This window comes from Macrosteles quadrilineatus, unplaced genomic scaffold (assembly GCF_028750875.1).
Source record: "Macrosteles quadrilineatus isolate MER2022 unplaced genomic scaffold, UCM_ALF_1.0 Scaffold_1137__1_contigs__length_15830, whole genome shotgun sequence".
In the NCBI taxonomy this organism is placed as follows: Eukaryota; Metazoa; Arthropoda; class Insecta; order Hemiptera; family Cicadellidae; genus Macrosteles; species Macrosteles quadrilineatus.
Window position 1 is genome coordinate 1 of NW_026543730.1, and position 10,138 is coordinate 10,138.

Consider the following 10,138-nt stretch of genomic DNA (forward strand, 5'->3'; position numbering starts at 1 on the left):
TAATTAAATATTTCGGACCATTTTTTTATGCAGTTGGTTCCCCCATTATTGTTTTTGAAACACCACGGTTTATTTGACAAAAATAAATTAAGCAAAACAAAGAAATAGCAATCGTTAGCTTCAAGGTCAAGCTATCCGCTTGCACTGACAATCATCTGCTCTTGCTCTTTACACAACTGATGTCTGCTGTGCACTTGATATTTCACAACAGTTTGTGATTGGGTGATTAGTAACCATGGCAACTTGTTGAATGTGTGGATAAAGAGAAACCAAAGAAAGAATAGAAGAACAAAGAAGAAAGAATAAGCAGTGTTTTTCGTCATCCATTGTTATCTTTATCATATTTTACACCTGTCGTTATTATCTTTAAGACTAAGTACTATGATTTTATGCTGTTTTATGAGTTATCTAAGGTTTTTATCGACATTCTTAAGTTCTGAAACAATATGTAGTAGTAGCCTATGCTGACTACGGTAGCAGTAGCTTGCAGTACTAGACTTTATATTGTTCTGTTCTTTACGTGATTTATTGCTGTAAGTACAGTGTTGTGTAATTTTTGTTTTGCTTGAGTAAGCGTGATTTTAAACGTTACAGTTTTTATTACTGAACCAAGGTTAATGAATTTACATATCTAGATTGTGCAATACTATTATTTGTATTTTGATTATTTAAAATGCACTACAGCCGGATAGTCCGGCCAATGGTCCGGTCCCGAGGTGGCCGAACTAGAGGGAGTCTACTGTATTTCGGTTTTAAAAATACAGATTTGTTTCAAGACTTAATTTGCACACTGTATAATTACAGTTGTAACAACAATGCCACTCAAACTGAGTACCCATTCTCATTCGCCTGATTGGATTTTCACTTATAATCAATTAAAATAAAAATTTGCTTTAAAAATTTTCACATCAATTAAAATGTTATTGGGTTTAACGAGTACCTTAGTTTACTGCTACAGGGAAGGTAATAAAGTGCATGTTTTAGTAAAATATATAAAGCTTAGTATGAAATAAATTTGCCAAGTTTGATCTGATCAAAATACTTCCATATACAAGTAAACTACAACAGTTTACTTTACTGTGTAAAAATCTAAAAATAACATGTGAATTTAAAATTTACATTTTTTGAAAAAAATTTTTCAACCTCTTACAAATTGTTAATGTGTTGAGGGTAAAATATTTTTAAAAAACTAATTTTAACCCCAAAAAACCTAGTTCTTGTAATGCTGGTTCGTGAACTTGTTTGAATAGATGTAGGTTTACACGTTTGTAGTAAATTTCCTCAAAATAGGATCATTTTTGCTCGACTTATCGTGCTAACTATATATAGGCCTATCAGAAAAAATAGTTATTAATGCTACTATTTTAATATTTAAACACATTTTTAATCTGAAGACCCTTTAAGAATTCATTTTATTATATATATAAATTTGAACGGATGGTGTTTTTGGCCTTGGGGGACATCAAAACAAAAAAGTAAATCAGTCCTGGGTCTAGGTCATACCATGAGACAAACCTACGGTAATAGCTTATTCCTTATATGAGAAATTCACTAAAAAACACCTCATAATTCAGTGAACAATGAACATAAAATATCCAAGGCAATGAAAACATTAACATAATGTGTACTTTTGTTACACTAATCATAGGACAATGGAAATGCTAAACTTGTGAGGTAAATCAACCATCCAATACCTTCACCAGCTCTAAACTAAATAACTAACCTCCAATTATGTACAGCAAAACTTAACACTTGCATGAACAGACAAAGGCAAGATGAAAGCAGGCTACAAACATAACCCAGTCCTCAACCATGCAACCAACCGCATTACCAGTGTTTCACCTCAAAATTGTTGAGCTTTAGCTCCTGCCAACTCCGAAGATGGGAACTCTCTCATCAGTAACAAAATCCAGAGACCCTTCAACCTTAGCTTTTAAAATTAATTCCTTCTTAACTAAAAACTTTAGGACTATAGCCAGTGAATTATCTAGACCCTTAGTCTTGTGTGTGTATATAAAATATGATTTTGCAGTGAATGGAAGGTTGGCATTTCTACACTACAATTGGAATTTTACTTTTGATTTTGAACTCATTGGGTATAATGAAAACTGTATACCAAAAAAGACTAATTGTAATTGTAACCTGCTACTGCTATCCTAATAAAAATATTAAAAAAAGGCTAATATATATTGAGGGAACACCTGTTATTTTTACAGGTTTATTGACATCTTAACATTAAAAGTGTAGCAACATTTACTAACCAGAAATTTTCAGCTTGGCTGTTTTATTTTTTAGTTCTTCAAACTCTGAGACGGCCTTGTCAACGTCATACTCCTCTTCAAACTTGAGTGTGTTCTGTTTGCCTGTGTTGTTCTTGTTCTGCTGCGCCTGCCCTGAGCCCGGGGCTCTGTTGAAGTTTCCTGGTGCTCCGCCTCGACCACGACCTCTCATGCCAGGACCACTGCCTCGACCACCTCGGTTCACCCAGCCTCCTCGGTTCTGCTGACCCCTGCCACCTTTTTGCTGACCCTGTAAATAACCCCACTATCACCATGGAGTTTTCAACAAACTTAAATCCAGAAATTTAAATTCAAGGACAGATTTTGATCCAATCAACCCCTCTACTGAATTATCAATCCAGTTGAATTTATTACAGTTCAATTTAACATCTTATTACCATTTTTAACACAGTACAACTCCTCTGTATCCTTATTACACTTGCAGATAAAAAGGAATTTGAGAATTTTTGCAAAACAGTAATCATAGTAAACAAAATAGTAAGTGTCATTGTGCCTGGTTTAAATTTAGCAGTATGCATTTTTATATTGGTATAACACTTTTCTTTGCATTGTTTTAGGTTGCCTTCCCACTGGGTCGCAGCCACGCTTGTCCCTTCCCACACGGTGGCTGTGACTTTCTCACTAACCTCGTGTATTGTCCCATTGGTCAAAATGGATTCGAGTGATGAGGAACTCCTGCTTGTGCTTTTGTTATGTAAGGTGGAGAAGAAAACAAAAAATTTGGATGCATCCAATTCTTAAGAGTAGGCAAGACAAAGGCTTATATTTTACTTTATTTGATGAACTTAGCGTGCATGGAGAGAAGTTTTTTAACTTCTTCAGTATGTCTTAGAGTTAGTTAAGGACCTTCTTGGTTACATTAAAGGAGATTTAACTGGGATGAGACGACAAACAAGCTGCGCGCACACCACCAAGAGCTAGTAAAAAGCTAAGCACGCATCCCCAAGAGCAAGGTCGCAGCCATCTAGTGGGAAGGGCTAGGTATACTACAATAGCCTGCTACGAGTTGGGTTGATAAAAATGCACGGTGGAAGCCACCGACAAGCAACGCAGTTCTTCGGCGACCGAGTAGCTGCCACTGAGGTGGGTCGCTGCGACCTGATAGTGAGAAGGGCTCCATAAGACACAATGTAATTTTACAGTTCTGGTCGCTGACGGGTGGCTGCGACCCAGTGGATGCATTCAGTTGTTTTTCCACCCATTTTATATGATGGCATGTGAACATTAAACAATTTTATGATTACAAATTAGATTTGGTTTTACTTGTAAGACCTATGTAGTTGCATGAAATATTTTGAAGGATGGGACTGGGACCGTGGCGTCGTCCTGTAATCCAGCTACTTTGAGGTCTTGAATTGTGGATATTTGTATAAGCATTATCTGTGGATGTGATAAGCCCAGGTAAGTATTAACATCCATACTAGTTAGTACTACGACTATCCGCAGTACTATCCTGATAATTAGACCAATTCGTAAATTACAAGGGAAAAATGTGGTTCAGATTCCATAATAATTAAGTATGACACAAGCTGCCACACATTTACAAAGAAACAGTTTAATAACAAGCAAAATACTGACTGGGAAGGATTCTCTCCTGTTGTCCGGGTCCCTGCGGTCGTGTGAACCTTGCCGTTGCATCCTGTGGTCTTCTTTGAGTGCATTATTCTGACCACGATCCCTAAAGTACCCATCTCTCTGGTTCCTATCTCTATACTCTCCATCCCTCTGATTCCTGTCCCTGTAATCATTGTCCCTTGGTCAATGTTGGAAAAAAAAAAAATGTTGGACAATACCTGATAATCGGGTAGCTGTTGGAAACTACAAAACTAACAGTAAATGGTCAAGATTCCCGGCAGAATTTATAAACAGTATTGGCTGTTTCTTCGGTTATATACTATTTTTGCCAATGAGTTCACCACCTTCACGGCAGTTATTTAAAATACCTTATCACCATTATATAATAAACAATTGAGTTTTGAGCAAGATTAACTTCTAAATTATATTTTAAATTCACAAACCAATTTTACCGTGCAAACTCATCATCCTCCCCACTTGTTTCATATTTTATGCCATCCACACAACATTAGAAGGTAAACTTCTTAGCAGTTAAGATAAGTTTTTACCTAGTTCTGTGACACAACTTGGGAAAACATTTGCCTTATATCCCAATCTATTTTTATATTGAGGAACACATATCCTGCTATGTTAATAATTAAAACTAAGAAATATGTCCTCCACAAATTCCATGTGGGATATTTAGCAGTAAAAATGTATCAGTAAGTAAACCAAAAATTACAACAAATAGATACAACACATTACTAAATTCAATGTTGTACATAATTCATTAAGACGTTTTACATAAACGGATAGTTAGCTGAAAATAGATAAACTAACTCACCCATCACGAGATATTGGGGGCTGGATAGGCTTCTTGTCCTTGTTGGGTGAAACTTGGACACCTTGGTCGTTGGTGGGAGACTTACGAGACAGAGACGGTGTGGACGAGCGAGAGCCAGACAGCAGCTCTAGAACAGACACTGACACTGAACCTCTAGTCGCACTTAACCCTAACTACTTGCAGAAACAATTATCAAGTGTTGGTAGGACAGTAGTAAATAATACATAACTGTGCTTGAGGGGTTTTGTATATGAAAATGCATAACGTTCTTTATAGGAATTCAACAAATTCGGAAAGTTTAAAAACATGAACCTAGCCTATTTACAACGCCTAAATCAATTTCTTATACTTTTAAGAAATTGTAAAAAAAGGGCCCATAAGGTCAGCAACTTGAATCTACATGCTTAATTGAAATGACTTTCATGAAATTAATTAAGCCACATAAAACAAACTGTTTTAAGCTACATAACAGTTAGCTGAGAATCAATTAGTGACAATTTATATAAAACAAGATGTTGTTAAATGTTGCAGCTAAAATTTATTTTGTGCAGTAACCTAACTTACCATTTATCAATCTTATTTTCATATGTAAATGAAAGCCAATTCATGGAAGTCAATTCATTTAAGTGCAACAAAAGGCAAGATGAATATTGTTGGGTTTGGTAAATTTACAATCAATAAAAACAAACCAAATTCTATACTTTCAATACCAACAAAATTCAAGGCCCTACTAATCATGCACAAATAAGCTGAAAAACATTACAAATAGGCAAATATATGTCCAGTTTATGGTCCAAATAGTAACAAATGTATTCATTGTAAACAAGCAATCACTCTAAAGTACTCATTGTAAACAAGCAATTACTCTAAAGTACTTTCAACTCATCTAAAACATGCACAAAACAACGCAAACCAAGCAGAGCCGAAGCGTGTGGGTGAGCTGGTGGCAAAGCAGAATCCATGCGTCCATGCTCATTATTGAAAATTACAACGTACCGCTGTTGGGCTCTTTTACAATAGGGATGACCAGCCCTTGGACCTGAACCTGAGGAGGTGGCTGATGTGTCGGTGGTGGCTGGTGGGGAGGGGGGTGCTGGAGATGGCTGTCTGGCAACTCACTTGACAACGGCTGATGACCTACAGTCCGACCAACCCCTGGGGCCCTGTAGCCGCTGTACTGGGGCGGCATCGAAGGCATCGTGTGATTAAAGCCAGGCTGACCTGGGTAGTTGCCACTGCCGGTGGACATCTCTCCTGGGCCCATGCCCATCACCTGTGATAAAATATCACTATTGAATATATTTCTTTTTTTTTAATTCCGTGTTTTTGTGAACTCCTATAATTTCTTAGTTACACATCATTAAGACCTTTGGGAGCTGTGTTGGTTTAAATGCACAATGGCTCTCTGGTGGTACAAATACAAACTGGGACTGGTCAAAAATTGTGTCTTGTAGGAAAACATATCTAATGTAAATTTGGATTTGGATAGCATCCGTTAAGTAAGTGACAGCCCAAAATTATGTGGCACTTATTTTTTTGAATATTTTGGGAAACATTTCAACATGTTTTCTAAAGTAGACAAACGGATCAAAAATGTGTCTCTTTTGCTCTGTTACTCGATAAAATAGTATAGGCCTAATAATATCAAAAAGCTATTGTAATATAATATACCAAGTAAGCAATGAATTTAGGTAAGACTGTAATCATTTGGACTAAGTTATTGCTGCTGGTTAGTGAAGTAGTCAGTTCACAAATTAATTTATTACTCTCTGTCCATCTATGTATTTTAATATGACCACGTCTGATTTCTTAAGATAGTCTTTCTTCTATAATATAAATTAAATTATTGAATAGTTCTAGTTGGCCTATTTCTAAAACCAATGCGTAGAATGAAACTTGAAGAAGGTATTGGTAAAATGTCCAATTTTATTAGCCCGGTTTGGACTTTCCCTTACTCACCACAATTAAAAAATATGTTATAAGTATGCATTCAGTTCCTTTGTAACAACAGCAACGGTTGTCTAAATAACATACTTGGGAATAACATAGAATAAAAGTTCTAACGAATAGCAATATTTGTTAGTTTTTTATGGCTAACTTCTATTTTATTCGTTAGTTTTTTAAAAGTGCTGGAAATAACTTCTACTCAGTTAGATTGATAAGTAACGAATATATAATATATTCGTTGGTTTTAAATCGTTTGATTTTTGGTCAGGTGGAAGTATCTCAAATACGGGTTACTTATTTTACGTGATCAGTGAGGGTTGTGTGCGGCCGTGAGAGGTCAGCGCCCTTGTTGACAAACAACACGGGGGTGGGGAAAGAGAAAGTCAAAGTCCAGTAGCTTTGGTATGCAGTGGGCCAGTGGAAGGGCAGTGACTGCCAATAACAACACCCCAAGCACCGAGGAGTGGGAAGAGGGAATGTTTGTTTGGTGTATAATCTCAAGTGTCAAAACATTGTCCTCAGTTGATGTTCATTATCTGACAGTAAGTTTTAAGTCATTTGTTTCTGTTTTAGTAATCTAAAATGTGGCAAATTTTTATTAAAACACAATTAGTTACCAAGATGTGTCATGATTTCATTACATACGAAATCTATTAAAAAACTGCCCAACAAACCAGGACTACAAACATACAACGGCTAGCCCAGTCCTTTGAAGTGAACGCGTGCCGCCTGATGCTGCCCCCCCTCGTCCCACGCACCCCACCTTCTACCGCTGTGACGTAGCAGTGGGAGCTGCCAATAGACACTGCCATTGTTACACGTGCTTTTACGCCTGCAGTTATCTTCTATTTATAACGTTTTTACATAGAAATATGATATTGTTTGGTTATGATATTATTTTACACGTAATAGTAGTTTCATATCATGTAGTTTTAAAGAGTATTTTACACCACCAGTGAGTGTGGGCTGCAGTGTTGCAATTTGTAGGAACCGCTCTAATACAACAAAAGATGTAGTGTAGGCTAAGTTTGAGAAATGTGTGGGTACAGAAGTGTAAGAGAGCTGATGTTTTCGATCCCAAAAATGGTAGTGTGCAATGAAAAGTTTTTGGAAAGTGATTATTTAGACGATTTAAAACCCCAACTTCTCGGATAATACTAATGGAAGGTGCCTAATTTAGAATATAAGTATATAATATAGGTAAATTATCACCCACCTTAGAATATAGGTAGTGATTGTTAATGAAAGAAAAATAAGGAAAGTAAAATGGGGAATTAGAAAAACTGCTCTTGAAACAATAAAATCTCTTAGCCCAAAAAAAGTAGCACGCGTAAAACAATCAATACGCCAATTACTAGCCCAAATAACAGTCGTATCAAACAAATGATTTTATAAACTTATTTTTAATTCATTCCTTTCTACATAACATCACCTTTCAGGAAAAAGTTGAATTTTTATTGAGTTGTAAACGTGTGCATACGTGAAGTTTACTGAAATTACGAAGAAATAACCTAACCATTATTGTTCCTGGTGATTAATTTAAAAATCCTGTAAACAATAGGTCTAAATGAAAATGTCTATAATAAAATGTTATTTGTGTTTTGTACCAACTGTATGTGTGTTTTATTCACTTATTTCATCAAAAGAAACTGAGGTTAGTGTAAGCATAGAACTTGAATCACTCTAATTAAGTTATTAAGCTGAACAGATTATTTAATTTAGGCTACAAATACATAATGTTTGTATTTTATTTGCATATCACAATTTACTGTTAAAATGTTAGGGCAGATAAATATACTAATTGTTTCTTAGTTAATTATTTTATAACAATTGCACTAATTCTATGAATATCGCCTATTTGACAGTATTGCTATTATTTCTGTATTTTAAAAAAATTATTGTATTATCATATAGGTAACTGTCAATAAATACGTTATGAAAAACCGATATAGTCATCAATCTGGATTATTAGAACAAAATTCACGACAGAGCGAGCGCAAACACAGGTATGAGAAACTGTACTGCTGCACGAGACACCTCCCGCTGCTACGTCACACCCGCCCGCAAGGGGAGGGGGGCTGGCATCACTTTTCGAGCGCTAGTGGGTTAGCCCTTCTATGTTTGTAGTCCTGCCAACAAACAGCTAACTTCTACAAAAACTAACTTTATTTTCTATCAGTTCGTTTTTAAACTAACTAATAACTTCTATCAGTTACTTTTAAAACTACTTTTTAGTTACTTTTAATTAATAACTTCCATCGGTTACTTTTTACGGGACTAACTACCTAATAACTTGTACTAGTTAGGATTTTTGACTAACTTCCCCAAATATGCTAAATAAACGGTATCAGCATTCTGACACATACTTTCTCCCACAAGCTTGTCAACAACCTTTATCATGGGTAAGCGGTGAGAGTAAATTATGATATTTTACAGTTAAAAATCACAAAAGTTGCAATAACTTTTGAATAGTAATTGTTGCAGCAATGGGTAACAATTACGTTTAAGTTGTTGGATTAGAGCTATTGTACTATTTTTTTAGAATTATTATATGGACCATAAACATATTAATTTGGATCAAAACCAGCTTTTCTCCAAAAATCTGATTTTTTGTCATTTTATTGTTTTTTTATGGGGAAATAACATAAGTTAAAATAAATTTTGAACCATTATTTTTATGGAAATGGGAATTGTACCATTTTGTTCAGAATTTAAAGGACAATAACATAGGTACTAAATATTTAAGAAAATAGTTCAGGCCATTTTTGAGAAAATCCGATTTCTCCCTAAAATAAAGCATTGTGTCGTTTTTATTGAGACTAAGTCTGCTGATTTTTTAAACCAGATCTTTAGTTTATAATTATTGTTAAGACAAATTCATGTCCAATTATAACCTTGCTAACAGTAAATAGGCCTGTACTTACGATAGCCGGATCATCAGGAAGCTGTTGTGTATTAATGATCCTGATGTCCTTGATGTCTGTTCTTCGGAACAGAACATATTCGTACACCTCACTCTGTGCGGGCACTCGGTATTGCGCCTGCCTGTCTTCTGTACCAAACGAGCGCACTGCATAACAAAAAGTAATTAATGAGGAATTAAAAATTAAACATAGAAAACAATTTTATTTCTTCAGTAGGCCTACACAGGTCCTTCTAAAATATCATTGTGATTTGAATAGCTCAATAGTTTTAATGCCACAAGCGTTGATAGCAAAAGAAAAAAATATTTTAAGAAAATAGTGTAGCCTATAGGTAGTAAGTACTCTAGCTTTTCCTTGTTTAACTAGCGTGTCAATACAATACATTTTTTAAACACATCCTTGCAATAATAGCCACTATTTCAATTAAGTTTAAGCTTTCTTTTAACCTTACGTAACATAACTTTCAATGCCAATTACAAATGGCAAAAATTGCCAGTTTTACAAATCCCCCTATTTAAGGTTTTAACCCATGAATAAAATTAAATAATAATAAATACATACACAGCACT

At 35.3% G+C, this 10,138-nt stretch overlaps 1 protein-coding gene across 1 annotated transcript; it reads right to left on the reverse strand.

Annotated features, from left to right (window-relative positions):
- Positions 1 to 2,261: 2,261 nt before the first annotated feature.
- Positions 2,262 to 9,715, reverse strand: LOC128982731 (protein LSM14 homolog A-like; the record flags this gene model as incomplete). Its single annotated transcript, XM_054401670.1, has 5 exons — positions 2,262 to 2,529; positions 3,879 to 4,053; positions 4,699 to 4,825; positions 5,818 to 5,971; positions 9,570 to 9,715. Coding segments are annotated over 5 exons (870 nt in total), but the record flags the coding sequence as incomplete, so codon positions are not given.
- Between the last annotated feature and the right edge of the window lie 423 nt (positions 9,716 to 10,138).